This window comes from Mercenaria mercenaria, chromosome 7, assembly GCF_021730395.1.
Source record: "Mercenaria mercenaria strain notata chromosome 7, MADL_Memer_1, whole genome shotgun sequence".
Taxonomy (NCBI): domain Eukaryota; kingdom Metazoa; phylum Mollusca; class Bivalvia; order Venerida; family Veneridae; genus Mercenaria; species Mercenaria mercenaria.
This window is the reverse complement of record NC_069367.1, coordinates 43,121,703-43,143,838: the sequence shown is the minus strand read 5'-3', so window position 1 is coordinate 43,143,838 and position 22,136 is coordinate 43,121,703. Positions and strand designations below refer to the sequence as shown.

General features: G+C 35.6%; 2 protein-coding genes across 2 annotated transcripts; one reads left to right on the top strand and one right to left on the bottom strand.

Moving 5' to 3' along the window:
* The first annotated feature begins 6,217 nt into the window (after positions 1-6,217).
* On the top strand, positions 6,218-7,033 carry LOC128558255 (tripartite motif-containing protein 29-like). The gene has a single exon (XM_053547148.1). It carries the CDS (start codon positions 6,218-6,220, stop codon positions 7,031-7,033), a length of 816 nt encoding a protein of 271 aa, XP_053403123.1.
* Positions 7,034-12,165: 5,132 nt separating this feature from the next.
* On the bottom strand, positions 12,166-13,812 carry LOC128558254 (uncharacterized). The gene has a single exon (XM_053547147.1). It carries the CDS (start codon positions 13,810-13,812, stop codon positions 12,166-12,168), a length of 1,647 nt encoding a protein of 548 aa, XP_053403122.1.
* Positions 13,813-22,136: the final 8,324 nt, after the last annotated feature.

The following is a 22,136-nucleotide window of genomic DNA, read 5'->3' as shown; positions in this document are numbered from 1 at the left end:
CATGCCATAGTTGATATGGACCATTTCCTGACAGAAACATAATTAACCTTTATCATTCTCAAGGCAAGTGATTTTGCCTTTCTGACCAGTGCAGACCAAGATCGGCGTGCACGTTTGTGCAGGCTTATCATGGTCTGCACTGTTTGATATTCGGTAAATTTTCAATGAACACCCATTTGAAAAATAAATGGTACTGCCCAAATTTACTGATAGACAGGTCTGTTTTAGACATATAGCAGATTCAAGGTTAATATTATGAACTTTTCTGCTATAAGAAGGAAACCAGTTTGTCATAAACATGCATATGGAAGGCTTAAATGAATGTCTCTGATTTATATTTCTAATTGTCTTGATTTCATTTTCACAAATATTATACATTTTATTATAAATGTTACATACAGTTTTTCAAGTATAGTAATTGAGGTATATAAAATCTCTGCTTTTTAGACCACAAAGCTGCTTTTCTTTTAAGGTGGTTAAGTTGGTGGTTTAAGAGACAACGGAAAAGTTAAAAAGTTAAATGAAATATATGGTCAGGTGGTCACTTTTCAAGTGTGGTCTGGCCAAGGTTTGACTGTATTGTTGTAATATTTTGTGCTCTTTCAGTCATTAAAAAGATGAAATACAGTGAAAATTTTGAATATTTCATTGGACTGGACCTTAAGATCAAGCAATATTTTAATACACATTATGTATTCTGAATGATTGCAGTACCAAAATGGTATTTTTACAGATGTTAAGATAGGCCTAACTGCTGATCTTCTTTTTTTCATATATTTTCTGTACTAGTCTATTTTTTGATGGATTAAATAATGAAAATATAGCTTTTGGTACAACAGATATGGAGCCTTTTAGAAATTGTTAAACATGTTCTGTTAACCTTCGTGTTTGAGACTGATGGTAGACACTGGCTGCAGTGAAATTTGATTATAACAAGTAAAATGGCAGAAAAATCTTTGAAAATGTGACCGCTAAATCTATGGTAGTAAATCCATTCATTATTTAAAAAGAATGTTCACGGTATACTGAACTCGAGTGATTTTATCTGAGGATTATTTGTTGAAGAATTATATTTGTGTTTCACCAGAACGCCCAACTGTTCATTCCAGTTAGTCCAGTGCAAGGCTATGAATGAAAAAGTAACCGGTTTAATCCACATGGAAGGTGAATGTTCTAAACTTATATCATAGAAGAGAATATTGTGTCATTATCTGTTCTTATAACCTTTTTCTGTGATCAGATTCCCAGTTCTTTCCATAGAATAACCTAGTACTTAAATGGAATCTAGCAGAATGTGACATAACTGACATACTGTTGAAAATTGGTGTTTTGCCCATGTTGAACAAACTGTATACAGTGTATACATACCATTTTTTTTAGATTGCCATTTTTACTCTCTTTTTTTTTCACCTAAATGTTCAAGATCTGAAGGGCCTAATTTAGCATTACTTCATATATATTGTTCGTATGGTGATATATATTTTAGACATATACATGTGCATCAATATATACACTGCCAAATATTTTATAATCATAATAATTATTATTTTAAGTTAACTTGAAATGTTTTACTTAAAACTGCTGTATATGGCTAATTTGATTGATTGATGTATTCTGTGGTGTGGTAACACATTTTTTCACAGAGTTGAAATTGTACATACTTAGCAGCTCATAATAAGCTGCTGCCAAATATGCAAAGCATATAAAGTGCTTCATTTTTCAGTAAATATTTGAATGGATAATAATGTGTTAAATTTTCCAGTAAATATTTATATGGAATGTAATGGGTTACTTTTTTCAGTAAATGTCTGTATGAATTGAAATTTGTTACATTTTTCAGTAAATGTTTATATGGAATCTAATATGCTACATTTTTCAGTAAATGTTTATATTGAATATAATGTGTTACATTTTTCAGTAAATATTTATATTGAATGTAAGATGTTACATTTTTCAGTAAATGTTTATATGAAATGTAACGTGTTACAGTTTTTGTAATATGTTATATTTTTCAGTAAATGTTTATATTATATGTGATGTATAACGTAATTATGTAGTTTAATGTGAAAGCTTATTTATTATTTCGTTTATTTGAAATCTAAAGTTGTTCCTATTTCGTGGATTATGTTGAACCTATGCCATTGATTATGTTGGAACATATGCTGTTTTTCTGTGTATTGATTGTGTAACATTTGTACCTTATGCTGTTATGAGAGAAGATACTATAAAAACTCAAATCCAAACAAAAATAAATGAAAAAATATACAAGAATATATGTTTTCAGAATTATTCATTATTCCCCATACTGGCAGTTTTAACCATCGTACAGTATATTTTCCTATTTGATTCCGATCAGTAATAGTTACCAATCACTTTTGACTCTGTGTTGTTACATTTTCTGGTCCTTCCAGATCATGGGGCACATTCAGTTTTATAGAGGAACTATACGAAGTATGGAGAGCTGTCCTACTCGACCCGGCATCAGCGGTGGCATCGGCATCCTGCATCCACACCTTGGTTGAAGTTTTGATGCACTTTCTCTTTATCTCTGTAATAACTTGATGGATTTGTTTCAAACTTAAATTAGTTATTCCTCATCATCACCCGCATCATATGGCACAAGGGGCATAACTCCCGCACCAATATTTCATGAATTATCCCCCTCTTTACTTAGACTTTCAGGGAAAATTTTGTTGCACTTTCACAGTTATTACTAAATGGATTTGATTCAAACCTAAATATGTGTTCCATATTATCACCCACATCATATGACACAAGGTCTGTACTTTGGCACCAATTTTTCATGAATTATGGCCCCTTTTTGCTTAAAATTTTAGGTTAATTTTGATGCATTTTCACTGTATCTCTGTTATTACAGAAAGGGTTTGATTCAGACTGACAGTAGTTGTTCCACATCATCATGCACATCATATGACACAAAGGCCAGAAGTCTTGCACCAATTTTGCATGAATTATCCCCCTTTTTACTTGAATTTTCCAGTTAAAGGTTTGGTGCACTTTCACTCTATCTCAGTTATTGCGAAATGAATTTGCTTCAAACTTAACATTATCGTTCCACATCATCACCCACATAATTTTACACAAGGGCCACATTCTGGCACCAATATTGTATGAATTATGTCCCTTTTCACGTAAAAATTTCAGGTTAAAGTTTTGATGCACTTTCACTCAATTATTGCAAAATGGACTTGATTCAAAATTAAAATAGTTGTTCCATCATATGACAAAAGGGCCATAACTCTTGCATCAATATTTTATGAATTATTCCCCCTTTTATATTGCGTTTTCACTCTGTTGTTACAGTATGGATTTGATTCAAGCTTAAAGTGGTTGTTCCACACCATATGACACGAGGTCTATAATGCTGGCACCAATATGTTATGAGTTTATGCCCCCTTTTTACTTAGAATTTCAAGTTCAAGTTTTAATGCTCTTTTGCTCACTCTCAGTTATTACAAAATAGATTTAACTTAGATATTACACTTTATTAGTCGCATGATATGACACATTCTGCAGTACTCTTGCAGAGATCTTCCATGAATTATGTCCCTCTTATAATTATTTAATGTTTTGATACACTTAATCATTATTATTACTTAATACTTTCGACATAGACTTAAGCTATTGCCCAATTTCTTCATCCACATTGGAATCATTAAACACTCCAGTGACAACTCCAGCTTCCTCAGATGTGCCCAGTTTAACTATCCAGCATCAAAATAGTTGAGCGCACTGTCTCCTGTGACAATGCTTGTCTATAATAGATTTCAGCTTAGCCAGTGCTAAGAGGTGTGAAGGGTATTGCATATTTCATTACCTCTCACAATCAGACTAGATCATACCGAGTCTGCTGATATTAGCTCATCTGTCACGTAGTGACAAGTTGAGCTTATGTGATCGTCCGTCGTCCGTCCGTGCGTCTGTCAATTTCTTGTGAGCATGATAGAGACCACATTTTGTGATTAATTTTAATCAAACTTGCGCGCAGCTTGTACTGGCATAATAACTCGGTTCCTTTCGAAAACAGGCCAGATCCCAACATGGATCCCAGAGTTCTGGCCCCTTAAAGGACCAAAATTTGGTTTTATGAAAAGGTTTGTTTTGATACAAACTTGCAAAATATCTTTAACAACAATAGATCTAGGATTCCATTATAAATCTCTCAGATCCAATCATAGGTTCCGGAGTTCTGGCACCCGATTGACACCTGAAAGAGTCAAAATTTGTTAATTTTTACCTTGTGAACACGATAGACACACAAATTAGGTAGCAGGGTACACTTTTTGGGCCCCCGTCAATATTTGTAATGATTAGGTAATTTTTGATGTCTGTACATTACAGTGGCGTTAATGATTGTTAATTCTTTAGAAAATTTAAACCGCTGATACATGTAAAACTCTGTCGTCTTCGGCGCGGAAAATTCAAATCATTGAAGAGTTCCATGCTTGTTAATTGACACTCGGATACATTTTTGCTATTTCATGTAAAAAGGAGATGGCTAGGCCGACATTCCATTAATATCCTGTAGTTCAGTAGGACCTTTTCAATTGCGAAATTCAAAAAATGGACATTGTTCCTGCAACGGGATCATTGCAGGCTGTCCAAAAAGCGCAAAACTGATGATTGTGGCGTGTTATTTTTAATGGCTGGGGTGCAACTTTCGTTTTGATAACTTCCTGTATTCTTGTATGAGAGTCATTAATTAAAAGCACAGCAGATGCATACAATTTATAAAATAGCCAGCCAGATTCTGCACATTAGGGAATTGCAATAGTACGACTCGCTACATGTAAGCCTGGCCGTGCCCAAAATGTTCGAATCCAAGTGTATCCTGCTAACTTACGTGAAATCGACCAAAATTAAATTTTGAAAAAAAAACTCTTAATTTTGTGCGGTTGAAATAGGCAAATAGGGGGTGGGGACATTTTATTTTCGCAAAATGATACAAAAATGCCCTTATATCATTCCAAATCCCTATCTTGAACCGCAAAACAAGAATTTATTTTGCATTTTTCACTTTTGAACTTAAAATAGTTTTCAGTTTGCAATTCAAATTACAAAGCGCAATTAAGATTAAAATGTTTATATTTTAAAGTTTGAAAAGCTTGTAACAATACCATCTTTTTGGAAACTACATCGCTTAAACAGAAATTCATTTTGCAATACAAACTGCAAAATGTTTTTCAGACATTCAACTTAGAAGACCAAACGAAATAGAAATATTAAATTTTAAGGAAACAGTAACATCTTTTTGGGAAAACTAATCGCTTTTCATGTATATCTTAAATTGTAAAATAAAATCCATTTTGCAATTCGAATCGCACACTGTAAAATAGTTTACACACTGTAAAACAGTTTGCGGTTAACAATTCGACAGTGTAGAAGGGAAATTAACATCTAAGGTGGCAGGGGAGTGCAAATTTGCGAATTCCACATTGACGTGTGGGTACCAGTGTTGAAATATCCATAGAAATCTCGTTTTTGCTTATTTTTCTTTGAAACTACTATGGACCATTGCAGATACTATAGACTACATAAAGACGCCTCTCCGGTCCTATGCACCTGTCGCTTTCCACGCCAGATGTAGTGAAAATCGGCCACAGCACCCAAATTTTATAGACCAAAAATAGCCTAACCGGGCCTCACTTTGAAATTTGCCATTCATCCATTTCTATTTTCAAATCCAATTTCGTAGCATATATGTATAGTACGAACATAGATGCATACCCAGGTGGTGTGGAATGTGTCTGCCAACCACCACTTTATTCCCCTAATTTTCACTTGAAAAAAAAGTGGATGGATGACAGCCGCGCGTCTGGCCGACTTTTTGTTCTGATATTTATGTTTTAGCCTCAACCGGAAGTACGGAGCTAGGAATTTTAAAACACCCGTCATGTAGAATCATTAACCGTTCCACATTCCCCAGATATATTAAAGAATGAATAATGATAAATAACCAGTAAAATAGATATGCCTTTATATCTACCCTGTCCTGTTTATACAGAAAATCGACAGGGGCCAAAACTACGAAACCGCTCCCCTGCCACCTAACGAATATAAATTTTCGGAAAGAAATTCAAAGCTGTGATAACTGTTTTGATGAAGGTGTTACAAAACAAGCAGAGGGATTTTGTATTGATTGTCAGGACTACCTGTGTGGTGACTGCGTCACCACAGACTATTGGATAAAAATGAAATGCCAAAAAGAAAGGTGTCAGTGACTTTATCTGAGAACTGTGTTAACCATCAGGGTGAAACACTAAATTATTACTGTGAAACTCATGATATTGTTGCCTGCACCTTGTGCATATTTCAGGAGCATCGAAATTGTACCGACATCTGCACCGTTGTTAAAAAAGCAGACAAAATTAAAGATTCTGCTTCATACAAAGAGCTATGCATGAAATTAACGGAGGCAGGAGAAAGGATTGGTAAACAAATTAAAGAGGCAAAATTAAAAATGAAAATAAGCGAAAATTCTACCGAAGAAGCAGTTTCAAGCATCGACAAATTTCAAAAGGAATTAAATGAGAAAATTGATTCTTTAAGGAATCAGATGGTAAAAGAATCAGAAGACTTGCAGAATGGAGTTCGTTTGAAGATGAATGAAGTCGAAGAAAAGGCAAAAAGAGCAAAAGGGGAACTTGAAGATCTACAAAACGATATCCAATTTCTGGAAGAAGCAAATCTGCATAGTCAGCTATTTATAGCCGCAAACAAAGCAAGCAAGCAGCACAAAGGTTTAGAAGACGCATTAAGGCAAATGGAAATTGAAAAAGAAATAAAGAAATATCGGTTCATTCCAAATCAGATACTCATCAATCTGATGCAAAATGTGGATTCACTTGGTGAACTATTTGTTCAAGACATAGACAACCCATCTGAGCCTCCTCAAAGTTTTTACGAAAATTATTTGGAATACGGTTTTCGTAAATGGTTACCACTTTCAGAAGCCAGCATCATGGTTCTTGATCATGTTCAAAACTGCATCTATCTCGTAGAAAAAAAATGAAATAATTGAGAAGAAATTAACATCTGGGCCATGGGACATGACTACTGTAGCAGAGAGCCGTATTGCTGTTACGATGCCAAATGAAAAGAAAATAAAGATACTGTATGTTTCTGATGATTTTTTGGACGAGAACAGAATAAGTGTAAAAGCAAGATATCATATTTGATTCCCGCTGTGAAGGGATTATATGTGCTGAAAATGACATTTTCGTTACTTGTTCCAGACCAGCAAAGGTATTACGTCTTGTTCTGAATGGTAGTATAAAACAGGACATATCATCTAACGATATTGGTGTAGCGTTATTTAAGCAACCAGCTTATATTTCTTACCACGGAGAAACAGACACACTTTACATATCTGACAGACAAGCATCCTCTATTATAGCTATGACAAGAGATGGAGAAATCAAAAAGAAGTACGAAAAAATGATGAAAATTCCCATCGCCATTGTTCCGGAGAAAGATACTCTTCACGTTACGGGACTGCTTGAAAATGGACGAAGTCGTAAATTCGGCTTCCTCGAAATATCCATTGATAATGGTGAAATGAAAATTTCTTCTCCAGCAGACTGCAGAGAGTTTTTACAGATAACTGCATTGGCATTTCAAAAGAAATAAGAAGTGCAGACAGTTTTCATTTTCACGCCTCCAGGGAACAATTCTGCTATTCCCGCACTGGAAACGGGACTGGACAGCATTTTGATTAAAATGTTAAAAATTGCGAGGTACAAACGGAGGCATGCTAGTTTTATGGTCAAATATGGACAGCTATTTGAATCGATTTTGGTATTTTATGTAGGAATTACAATGGTGTCTGATCTCATTATGCTCAAATAAACGATAAAAAAATGAATAATTTCCTATATAAAATCGTGAAAGCAGAACGTTTACATTTAGGGAGATATATGTTCTTTTCATGGGGTATGAAACACTTTTAAGCTTATTTATTACTTCGTTTACTAGAATTTGAAATCTGAAGTTGTTCCTATTTCGTGGATTATGTTGAATCTATGCCATGGATTATGTTGGAACAGATGCTGTTTTTTCTGTGTATTGATTGGATAACATTTGTACCTTATCCTGTTATGAGAGAAGCTACTATAAAACTCAAATCCAAACAAAAATAAATGAAAAAATATACAAGAATATATGTTTTCAGAATTATTCATTATTCCCCATAATGGCAGTTTTAACCATAGTACAGTATATTTTCCTATCTGAATCCGATCAGTAAGGGTTACCAATCACTTTTGACTCTGTGTTGTTACATTTTCTGGTCCTTCCAGATCATGGGGCACATTCAGTTTTTTAGCTGAACTATATGAAGTATGGAGAGCTGTCCTACTCGACCCGGCGTCAGCGGTGGCATCGGCATCCTGCGTCCACACCTTGGTTAAAGTTTTGATGCTCTTTCTCTTTATCTCTGTAATAACTTGATGGATTTGTTTCAAACTTAAATTAGTTATTCCTCATCATCACCCGCATCATAGGGCACAAGGGGCATAACTCCCATGTTTCATGAATTATCCCCCTCTTTACTTAGAATTTCAGGTGAACATTTTGTTGCACATTCACTCACAGTTATTACTAAATGGATTTGATTCAAACCTAAATATGTGTTCCACATTATCACCCACACCATATGACACAAGGCACCAATTTTTCATGAATTATGGCCCCTTTTTGCTTAAAATTTTAGGTTAATTTTGATGCATTTTCACTGTATCTCTGTTATTACAGAAAGGGCTTGATTCAGACTTACAGTAGTTGTTCCACATCATCATGCACATCATATGACACAAGGGCCAGAAGTCTTGTACCAATTTTGCATGAATTATCCCACTTTTTACTTGATTATTCCAGTTAATGGTTTGGTGCACCTTCACTCTATCTCAGTTATTGCGAAATGAATTTGCTTCAAACTTAACATTATTGTTCCACATCATCACCCACATAATTTTACACAAGGGCCACATTCTGGCACCAATATTGTATGAATTATGTCCCTTTTCACGTAAAAATTTCAGGTTAAAGTTTTGATGCACTTTCACTCAATTATTGCAAAATGGTCTGGGTATATATTTCTCAATTAATTCGGTTTGCCAGAGCGTGTAGTCATGTCAAGCATTTCAATTAACGTAATCTATATATTACAAGTAAACTTCTTCAGCAAGGCTACCGTTATTACAAATTGCGTAAATATTTTGCTAAATTTTACTATCGTAATTCTGATTTAGTTTTAAAATTTAATAGTAATTTAAAGACACTTCTGCGAGAAGGTATTTCTAAACCCGTTTTTTATGGGGATGTGGTTTACAAACTTCGTAAGATCTTGGGTCATGGTAATTTTCCAAATGTATTTGGTAAAATTATAAAACGTTTTATTAAAAGAGGTAACGACCCAACTGTTTTGAGACATACCACATGTTTAGTGTTCAACCCGTTTACAGTTGGAGACTACGCTTCCCTCTTTGATTGTGTCTGACGGAAGAGGGGGAGGACTCTATGATAAGCAGTTTTTAAATCCTACCAGGACTGAACTGTTTTGATATCTGTCTTCTGGCCTGTTTCGTCGGGCTCTTAAGGGTGTTTCTCTTGTTGCTCTGTCTTCTGAAAAGGCATTGAGTACATGCGTTTTTGGTTCTAAAGGTTTGCTTTTTATATTTTTATACACGAGCATTTTTGTGTTTTACTTGCCATGCCTTTTTGTTTCCATTACGTATGTTAGAGATTCACCTGGAGGGGATTACTTTTATTTACACTGTCCCGTGTCTTTGGAACATGGTGGGGGTAAGAGTGAGGTTGGGTGCGCACCATAAACCGGTTTAAGCTCCCCAGTGGTGTTTTTGCCACTGACCGTTCCAAGGCGGTGCCCCACTGTGTTCCTTTGTTTGTTCGTATTGTCCTCTTGTGTAGGCTTTGTGTGTGTGCGCGTGTATGTGTGTTTGTTCCTTTGTTTGTTCGTTTTGTCCTCGTGTGTTGGCTTTGTGTGTGTGCATGTGTGTGTGTTTGTGGTGTGCACGTCTGCGTGCTGTAGGTTTCGTTTTGGGGAGGCTGCGATTTTGGTACGTGGCATTCCCTGTTTGATATTTGTCTTTGTTTTTTTTTTATTCAAAATTAAAATAGTTGTTCCATCATGACAAAAGGGCCATAACTCATGCATCAATATTTTATGAATTATTCCCCCTTTTTACTTTGCGTTTTCACTCTGTTGTTACAGTATGGATTTGATTCAAGCTTAAAGTGGTTGTTCCACACCATATGACACGAGGTCTATAATGCTGGCACCAATATGTTATGAGTTTATGCCCCCTTTTTACTTAGAATTTCAAGTTCAAGTTTTAATGCTCTTTTGCTCACTCTCAGTTATTACTAAATAGATTTAACTTAGATATTACACATTATTAGTCACATGATATGACACATTGTGCATTACTCTTGCAGAAATTTTTCATGAATTATGTCCCTCTTATAATTATTTAATGTTTTGATACACATTATTATTACTTAATACTTTTGACACAGACTTAAGCGGTCTTTTGTGATCATCCGTCAATTTCTTGTGAACACGATAGAGACCACATTTTGCGATCACTTGCGCACAACTTTTATTGGCATAATATTTCGGTCCCTTTCGAAAACTGGCCAGATCACAACGTGGGTCTTAGAGTTGTGGCCCCTTAAAAGGCCAAAATTTGCTTTTTTTGGCTTTTGCAGCTATACAGAGACTTCGTTTATGGTTTGGTTTGATACAAACTTGCAAAAATATGTTTAACAACAATAGATCTTGGATTCAATTATGAATCTCAGGAAATTCAAATCATTGAAGTGTTCTATGCTTGTTGATTTACACTCGGGTACAGTTTTGCTATTTTGTGAAAAAACGAAATGGCTAGGCCGACATTCCATTAATATTGAACTATGTAAAACGCCTTTGTACGTGAAATTGATCATGAAAAGGGCGCTATATAAATCTGGTATAATAATAATAATAATAAGAGTGAAAGTTCATCAAAACTTTAATAACCTGAAATTTTAAGTAATAATGGGACATTATTCATAAACATTGGTGCCAGAGTTATGGACCTTGTGTCAAATGATTTAAGTGATGATTTGGATTACATATTTTAAGTTTGAATCAAATCCATTTAATAATACTGCGAGTGCACCACAATTTTTACCTGAAATTCAAAGTAAAAAGGGGAAATTCATTAAATATTGATGCGAGAGTTATGTCCCTTATACCATAAGTTTGAAACAAATCCTTCTAGTTATTACAGAGATAAAGGGAAAGTGATTCAAAATTTTAACCAAGCTGCGGATGCAGGACGCCGATGCCACCGCTGACGCCGGGTCGAGTAGGACAGCTCTCAATACCTCGCATAGTTGAGCTAAATAATTGAATGTTCAGGACCAAACAATATGACAACATAGAGTCCAAAGCGATTGGTAACCATTACTGACCGGAAATCAGATAGGATGCTGTACTACGGTTAAAACTGCCACTATGGGGGATAATGAATAATTCTGAAAACATATATTTTTGTATATTTTTTATTTATTTTCGTTTGGATTTGAGTTTTTATAGTATCTTCCCTGATAAAAGCATACAGAGGAAATGTTACACGATCAATACACAGAAAAACAGCATATGTTTCAACATAATCCATGGCATAGATTCAACAAAATTCATGGCATATCTTCCAACATAATCCATGGCATATGTTCCGACATAATCCACGAAATAGGAACAACTTTATATTTCAAATAAACGAAGTAATAAATAATCTTAAAATGTTTCATACTACATGAAAAGAACATATATCTCCCTGAATGTAAACGTTCTGCTTTGACGATTTTATATAGGATATTATTCAGAACTTTTATGTTGTTTTTTTTCTTGTTGTTTTTTGTTGTTGTTAATTTGAGCATAATGAGATCAGAAGTCGTTGTAATTCCTACATAAAATATCAAAATCGATTCAAATAGCTGTCCATATTTGGCAATAAAACAAGCATGTCTTCATTTTGACATTTTAATTAAATTGCTGCCGAGTTGTAGAGCGCCCGTTTCCAGTGCGGGTCTAGCAGATTTGTTTTCTGGAGGCGTGAAAATGAAAACTGTCTATGTTTCTTATTTCTTTTGAAATGCCAATGCAGTTATCTGCAAAAACTCTCTGAAGTCTGCTGGAGAAGAAATTTTCATTTCACCATTATCAATGGATATTTCGAGGAAGCCGAATTTACGACTTCGTCCATTTTTAAGCAGTCCCGTAACGTGAATAGTATCTTTTCCCGGAACAATGGCGATGGGAATTTCCATAACGTTTTCATACTTCTTTTTGATTTCTCCATCTCTTGTCATAGCTACGATAGAGGATGCTTGTCTGTCAGATATGTAAAGTGTGTCTGTTTCTCCGTGGTAAGCAATATAAGCTGGTTGCTTAAATAACGCTACACCAATATCGTTAGATGATATGTCCTGTTTTACACTACCATTCAGCTCAAGACGTAATACCTTTGCTGGTCTGGAACAAGTAACGAAAATGTCATTTTCAGCACATATAATCCCTTCACAGCGAGAATCAACTGTGATATCTTGCTTTTCACTTATTCTGTTCTCGTCCAAAAAGTTATCAGATACATACAGTATCTTGATTTTCTTTTCATTTGGCATCGTAACAGCAATACGGCTCTCTGCTACAGTAGTGATGTCCCATGGCCCAGATGTTAATTTCTTCTCAATTATTTCATTTTTTTCTACGAGATAGATGCAGTTTTGAACATGATCAATAACTATGATGCTGGCTTCCGAAAGTGGTAACCATTTACGAAAACCGTATTCCAAATAATTTTCGTAAAAGCATTGAGGAGGCCCAGATGGGTTGTCTATGTCTTGAACAAATAGTTCACCAAGTGAATCCACATTTTGCATCAGATTGATGAGTATCTGATTTGGAATGAACCGATATTTCTTTATTTCTTTTTTAATTTCCATTTGCCTTAATGCGTCTTCTAAATCTTTGTGCTGCTTGCTTGCTTTGTTTGCGGCTATAAAGAGCTGACTATGCAGATTTGCTTCTTCCAGAAATTGAATATCGTTTTGTAGATCTTCAAGTTCCCCTTTTGCTCTTTTTGCCGTTTCTTCGACTTCATTCATCTTCAAACGAACTCCATTCCGCAAGTCTTCTGATTCTTTCACCATCTGATTCCTTAAAGAATCAATTTTCTCATTTAATTCCTTCTGAAATTTGTCGATGCTTGAAACTGCTTCTTCGGTAGAATTTTCGCTTATTTTTATTTTTGCCTCTTTAATTTGTTTATCAATCCTTTCTCCTGCCTCCGTTAATTTCATGCGTAGCTCTTTGTATGAAGTCGAATCTTTAATTTTGTCTGCTTTTTCGGCAACGGTGTAGATGTCGGTACAATTTCGATGCTCCTGAAATATGCACAAGGTGCAGGCAACGATATCATGAGTTTCACAGTAATAATTTAGTGTTTCACCCTGATGGTTAATACAGTTCTCAGATAAAGTCACTGACACCTTTCTTTTTGGCATTTCATTTTTATCCAATAATTTGTGATGACGCACTGGAAGTGGAAGACGGTGATATTTAAAACAGTCACCACACAGGTAGTCCTGACAATCAATACAAAATCCCTCTGCTTGTTTTGTAACACCTTCTTCAAAACATGTGTCACAGCCTTGCTGATTTGTAGGTTTTCTTTCCGAAAATTCATATTCGTTAGATATTGATTTTCCTTCTACGCTGTCAGCCATGTTTGTGTTTATCAGTGGTATTTGAGATAGAGGTAATTGTTGAATTCGTCCAGACCCGGCTAGATTAGAAAATAAATATTTCATGCAATAGTACAAAGGTATATAGATACAATAAGTAGCATAGATTATGAGGTTTATAGATAGGCGTTATGTTGGTCTTCAGTTTGCAGTTTACATTTAAAAGAATCGCAAACCGCAACATGTTTTGCATTTTGCAATTCGAATTGCAAAACGAATTTTATTCTCTAATTAAAGATATGTATGTTTCATGATTCCCATTTTCGAGATATTAATGTTTTTTTGTTTTTTGTTGTTGTTTTTTTTTTCAGGCTTTAAAATTTAACTTTTCAGTCACATCGTCACATCTGCGCTTTGTATTTTGAAATGCGAACTGCAAAAGTGTTTGCATTTTGCGATTCGAATCGCAAAACGAGATTTCACTCTCTAATTAAAGATATGTTTGTTTGATGATTTGATTTCCGAGAAAGATATTAATGTTTTGGGTTCTGCAGGCTTTAAAACCAAATATTTGAATCTTATTTGCGTTTTGTAATATGTTCGGCGTGGTCGAGAGCTTAAGGTATCTTACTTCGAACAAATTGCTTCACATTGTAGTGGGTTAAACACCTTGGTTTGCGTACATAATTTTTTGAGGAAGTCATCCAGCTGGCCTACGAAGGTCTGTGATACCACACAAAGATAATGTGTACGCTGCTACGTCGCTACGCTGCATTCTAACACGACCCGATTCATTTTTCTATTAAACAAAGAAGGCTGAAAACATTGAATTATTATACAACAATTCACTGTTCTGATGTCACATTTATTACGTTATAGCGTCAAACGGCACAGCGGCGCGCTGGAAAAGAAACCGATTGAAAATGGGCAAATATTTAATGAATGCCGTCAAGGATATACTTTAAAGTCCTTGGTAACGTGTTAGAATCGAAAAAATATATATCATATAGTGATTTGCTCTTGAATGAAATCATTGTTTGTCGTTCAGATGCGTATTATTATATCATGGGCCATAATGCCCTCGTGATATTATTCCTTAGCATCTGAACTCGAAACAATAATTTATTAAGCGGCAAATCACTAAATGAGATATATTATTTCTTAATTCTAACACGATCCGATTTATTTTCCTAATAAACAAAGTAAGCTAAAAACAGTGAATTATTATACAACAATTCACAATTAGATTTTAATACGTCATAGCGTCAAATGGCATAGAAGCGCGCTGGAAAAGAAACCGGTTGAAAACGGGCAAATATTTAATGAATGCCGTCAAGGATGTACTTTAATGTCCTTGGTAACTACCGTGTTAGAATCGAAATAATATATCTCATTTAGTGATTTGCTCATGAATAAAATCATTGTTTGTCGTTCAGATGCATACTTTGATATCACTTAGGCTGCGCCCTCGTGATATAATTCATTCGCATCGGAACTCCAAGCAATCATTTATTCAATGAGATGTAGTATTTCTTAAGTATACGTTGTTCGAGTTTAAACACATTCGGATTTCTGAAGAAGTATGGTTTCCAATTTCCAGTTTCTACAAATAACCTATGTTTGAGATGCAATATGAGATTTACACTTAACAAATGAGCATTTCTGCTAAACAAAATATCAAGACATTTATGTTCATTTACTATTTCCATACGCTCATTTTTAAAAACAAAATTCCAGTAAAGTTGACGTCCTTTAGAGAAAATATTATTTTAGATTTTGAAGTATTTACTGTCAGTTTCCACTGGTCACAATATTGGGCATAAAGATTTAAAGCCTTCTGCTTTTGATAATATAACGGTATCATAAGTATAGAGTAATATGAAAATCTTGAAAATGTAACGTAGTGCACGGTATTGATAGCTTGGAATATAAGGATCTTACATGCCTGCCTGTGTAAGACGGGGTTTTCCCTACCCAAGGGACAGTGTGGAATGGAAAACCGAGCGTTAGCGAGGTTTTTTATCCATGCTGTCCCGAGGGTAGGGAAAACAGCTGTCTTACACAGGCAGACATGTTAGATCATTTTTCTTGCCTATCACATTCAAAATAGATCGTGGAGACAAATGGGTTTGGGTATTTCCTGACATTATTTATAAAGTTTATGACGTCACAATGGTGCCAATACTATGTGACGTCACCTTAGTGCAAGCTATTTTTGACAAGCTTTTTCCCTAGGGAAAGACAGGAATATCTGTCCCCGGCGCGTGCTCGGAAAAATGTATACTTACCCCGCTGGGTAGGCAAGAATAGTTACACCACTTTCAAACTTATTTTGGAAAAAGAAATCATTGAGATCATTTAGATATAATGAAAACAAAAGAGATGAGAGGTTCTCTCCCTGTCGAACGCCGACATTGCATGTAAAAATGCAAACATTCAGAATTTACACTAACGCATGATTTTATGTTTTGGTACATATTTTGGAACAATGTCAAACATTTGCCGTTAATATTATGATTCAAAAGGTTTTGCCAAAGTCCGTTTCGCCATACTGTATCAAACGCTTGTTTAATTAAGGAGGTAGGTTACCTTAATATTTGTATGACGCGTGCCCAACTGGAGCTAACGTTTACGACAACCTAAATGTGCTTATATATCCATTCTTCGGAAAAAAATCATGAACTTGTCGCCGATCTGACGCTTAATGTATTAGACCCTTAATAGCACTGTTTGAAAAATGGCATTTGCTTGGTATATTCCTACAGTTGATCGTGCTTCGCAAATTTTTAAAAACTTTTACCGTGCCGTTTTTTTTAAATATTTTTTTTATAATTTATGGCATTTCCTCAAGCTCAAGTAGAGACAAATTTCAAAGTGATGGCCTTTATCAAAAACGTTTACAGAAAATTCATTAAACCATTATTTTTTTAATAAAAAAAACATCAGAGTATTGGTAAACAGTTATAAAACTTAAAGTAAAACTGCCAATATCGTTTTTTTCTAGGGTGCCTGAAGTGAGACAGAATTCTAACTCCAACATTGAAAAATTAAGGTCGAATCCTGCGGGTCTGGTTTGAATTTTGCTCACTTCATTCAAAATAACCTTTGAGCAGAAGTAAACCTACCTACATTTCTTCCACGATATGTAATCTAAAGAATGAAGGCAAAATAAAGAACTTTTACCGCACGTAACTCAGTATTTTTAAAGATGTCTAACTCAACCCCTTCTGTTTCAGAGGTAAATTCACTTTGAACAGCAAGAAATCGCTTTTCTTGCACACCGGACTAGCGTTTCCGGTGATTTCACCCATGCCGGCAAAACCCATCTGGCAACCCCCATTCCAGATGACTCTCGTGCTGTTAATGACAACTAGTGGTTCGGGCACTGATAAAATATTGTTTATGTAAAAATACGAAAAAAGCAGGTACCTTGATAGTTTCTCTCCGTCCCTTATAGTATATTTCTCGATTCAAAATACGTTAGATTACCATAAAAACATAACGTTACGCTACAAACGACAAAACTAAAGTGGAACTTTGTTATTGCGCGGAACGCAAAACATCATGACGTCACTTCTGCTTACGGACGTTAATTTCCCGCGCTTTGTGTTCATTCTCCACTATAAGAAAGAGTGCTAAAAAGAAATGTCTACCTTTTGTAAAATACGGTCTGCAAGAAAAAAGTCTGTCAGAATAAAATGCTAACATGTATACGATATGCAAGAAAAAATATCAGTCATGTGTTTACGAATCGGATGGAAATATCCGTCCCTCGGCCACCTGCGCATGGGCGGTAATTCGGCAAGCCTCATTACCGCCCAATGCGCAGGTGCCCTCGGGACGGACATTTCTATCCGATTCGTAAACACATGACATATTATTATTCCGGTGATTTTACCCATGCCGGTGTAATGAAGTATTTCGACCCCCATAGAATAATGACCCCCCGGTCATTATTCTATAGAAAAAGTGACCCCCCGGTCATAGTATTATGGCCTCCAGATCATAGTACTATGACTCCCCCACGTGAAGTAAACTGAACCTCACGAAGAATATTGACTCCCATAAAAAAAACGACCCCCGGTCATTTGGTCAAATTTAGTGATAACTCATGTATATAAGGCCTAATTGCTGCATTTTATGCCCCCACTCGGGGGAGGGGGGCATACAGATTTGCCCTTGTCCGTCCGTCCGTCCGTCCTTCCGTTTGACCATTAGCCCCAGATATCATCACTTGACACAGAAATCAGAGCATTCCGCAACGGGAAAAGGGATTCTATTTCTAGACGCTGTATCTTGATGTATACATTTTTTTTCAGGAAAATAACAATTCACAATACGTTCACAAAACACACCAGTGTCAATAATCCCTGCAAACTTCGGTATGAAGTAATTCTTCAGAAGAAAACTGCACAAGAAACTGCTAGCATAGAACTTAGTATTAATAGAAGTTGCAATACTTAGCAGTGGCAGTAAAGTACGGTAGCGGCAACAGTAGAAAGTAGTAGTAGTAGTAGTAGTAGTAGTAGAAGTGGCAGTGGTAGTGGCAGTTGCAGTAGCAGCAGCAGCAGCAGCAGCAGCAGCAGAGGAATAAGTGACAGCAACAACAGCAGCAGGAGAAGAAGAGGTAGATGTACAAGACGTATTAGTGGAAGCAGGTATAGTAGTATCAGTAGTAGCAGTTGTAGTAGTAATAGTAGAAGAAGTAGTAGTAGTAGTAGAAGAAGAAGAAGTACATGTAGTAATAGCAATAGAAGTAGCGACACCAGTAGTAGTAGTACAATCAAAATGTTAACTATTGGCAATGGAGGGTATTAGAGTTGTAGATCTAGTAAAATTGTCCGTTAGGTTTGGTGGGGATCACTTTTTAATAGATATTATCGTCGAAAGTCTTTTTAGGAGCCGGTGTTTTACACGGAAAGAGTAACTTTTTTTAAATAGAATAATGTCCGGGAATCGATATTGTATGAGAGTTCGAATGTAGTAATTTCGGCAGTGAGTATTTTACATGGAAGGAGTCACTTTTTCTACAGAATAATAACCGGGGTCGTTATTCTATGAGATTCGAAGGGAGTCATCTTTAGGGAGTCAGTATTTTACTTGGAGGGGTCAGTTTTTCTATAGAATAATGACCGGGGGTCGTTATTCTATAGAGTTTTCAAAGGGAGTCAGTTTTTTTAAAGGGGAGTCAATATTTTACAGGAAAGGAGTCACATTTTCTATAGAATAATGACCGGGGGGTCGTTATTCTATGGGGGTCGAAATACTTCATTACACCGGCAAAACCCATCTGGCACCCCCCATTCCAGATGACTCTCGTACTGTTAATGACAACAAATGGTTCATGCACTGATAATATATTGTTCATGTAAAATACGAAAAAAGCAGGTACCTTGATAGTTTCTCTCCGTTCCTTATAGTATATTTCTCGATACAAAATACGTTAGTTTACCGTAAAAACATAACGTTACGCTACAAACGATAAAACTGAAGCGGAACTTTGTTATTGTGCGTAACGCAAAACATCATGACGTCACTTCTGTTTACGGACGTTAATTTCCCGCGCTTTGTGCTCATTCTCTACTATAAGAAAGAGTGCTACGTAAGTATTTCTACTTATTATTTGTAAAATACGGTATGCAAAAAAAATAATCTGCCAGAATAAAATGCTAACATGTATACGATATGCAAGAAAAAATATCAGTCATGTGTTTACGAGTCAGCCTCATTACCGCCCAATGCGCAGGTGCCCTCGGAACGGATATTTGTATAATTTTTGTATCCTAGCAATCGTTGAAGAAATTCGAAACGTTTTGAAGAATCAAAATTTAATCATATGAAAAATGTTTGACCCCGAAATGTAGAACTACCTTACTAAACAAAACACATCCATATGGTCTGATCATGATCTGCACTGTTCGCTAATCAGCCACTAACTTTTTGGTAAGCATCCCTTTCAACAGTTTATGGTACTTTTTTAGCTGTATTTTTTCATTTCGACTTTCCATGAAGATATTCTGGTGCGGGCATAGGTGTACATGCCTAAACATATTACAATGTATATGATTAATCCTGGTCGCCAACTTTGCGAAATAAAGAAGTATTTAGCTGTTTAAATTGGTCGTTTATTAAAATTGATGCGAAAATCATATTCGACGGCCCCATTCGAAGTGTTAACAAAATAATTTGATCGAATTTACCTCACACCTCAAACGATCAGTCATCCGGGGATCATCCTGGAAAGTTTCAAGTCTGTCCGTACGTTTACACCTACGTTCTGACCCTCCAAAGTGACCCGGGTATAGTCACGTATGATAAACTTTACCGCAGAGGGCATTTTTAAATGATGCCCATCCCACCGAGGAGTCAAAATATAGGATATCGTTTACGACAGAGGGAAATTTGGTGTAAAAACGTCTATTTTGGCTGTTTGTTTTGCTTTTGAGACCTGGAAGATCACGGAATTATTTGCAGCATGCATTGTTTATACTTTGTTTAATAATGGGCGATTTTCAATGGCGAACACCGCTGTAACACGATGTTATTTTATCTAGATTGAACTTTTATATATCACCGACGTTGTTTTGCTAGTATAAGTCTTCGTTTTGTAAACTCAATTTTGTTTCAATTTCTTTTATCATGAAATATACAGAAATAATGATATTGTAAGTCCTGCTGGTATCGGTACTTGCGTTCTTATATTAAATGATAAATCGTTTTGCAATCAGTCTAGATTGTATTTATATATATCTCTCCTACATTGCATACAATCTGATACTGTACATGTATAGTGTTGTTTTGCCACTGAAAGTCTTCGTTTTGTAAAATCATTCTTGTTTCTTTTTTATCATAATATACAGACATTTGCTGCCAGCAATGAAATCCTAAGTCCTGGTACTTGCGTTCTTGATGGATTCAGTGTTGAATATAGGTTAATATCAAATATCAAATTGTTTTGCATTATCAAGCTTTCATACTAAGAGGCTACTGATAGTAACATAGTTCTACATAAAACATCAGTTAGGCTAAAATATTTAAATATGATATTTTGTTGTCAGTGGCATAAGTCAAGTGATCGGTTCTAAATAAAACTGTTATTCATTAATCGTTTACAGAAATGTTCTAAACAATTTATCTTGTACTAGTATTCAATTTCAGACCATTTAGTTAATTGTCATGTCAAGAGAGATCTATCAAAATGCAATGAAAATAACTAAACCACCTGTTATTACCAAGTTACTTTCTGAAATGAAGATTTCATTCTGATCGATCTCTCTTGACAACTTTAAAAATGTATTCAATTTTGAATCCTGCAAGAACGCAAGTACCAGGACTTAAGATATCATTATTTCTGTATATTTCATCATAAAAGAAATTGAAACAAAAATGAATTTACAAAATGAACATTTACAACAGCAGAACCAATCTATACATGTAGTAGATAGTATGCAACGCCGGAGATAGATAGAAGTTCAATCTAGACTGATTAACACTGTGTTACAGCGGTGTTCGCCATTGAAAATCGCCCATTATTAAACATAAGTATAAACGATGCATACTGCAAATGATTCCATGACCTCCCAAGTCTTAAAAGCGAAAGAAACGGCCAAAATAGACGTTTTTACACCAAATTTCCCTCTGCCGTAAACGGTATCCTATATTTTGACTCCTCGGCGGGATGGACGTCATTTAAAAATGACCTCTGCGGTAAAGTTTATCATACGTGACTATACCCGGGTCACTTTGGACGGTCAGAACGTCAGTGTAGACGTACGGACAGACTTGAAACTTGCAAGGATTATCCCCAGATGATCGTTTGACGTGTGAGGTAAATCCGATCAAAATATTTTGTAAACACTTCGAATGGGGCCGTTGAATATGATTTTCGCATCAATTTTAATAAACTTCCAATTTAAACAGCTGAATTCTTCTTTATTTCGCAAAGTTGGTCACCAGGATTAATTATATAATATGTTTAGGCAATTACACGTATGCTTGCACCAGAATATTTTCATGGAAAGCCGAAATGAAAAAATACAGCTTAAAAGACTAACACCACTACTCATCGTTATTGATTTCTGACCTCTGTGGCAGCCGCATCCCTCGGCGTGGTGGACATCAGGTAATGGGGTGTGTGGTACTGTCCAAATAGACCTTATCGGCGTAAATGGAAATGTACATGACCACGTACTTGTATATGTATTTCGATTAATTTCTAGGAATTTTCACAAAACACTGGACACATTTTGAATAGCAATGATTTGAACGAATAATTCAGCCAGATAAATACATAGTCAAAACAGGAACGTACGTAATTTAAAGTCTAGACTAACAGTGCGATAAGTAAGCTCAGATTTTCCTGGGGC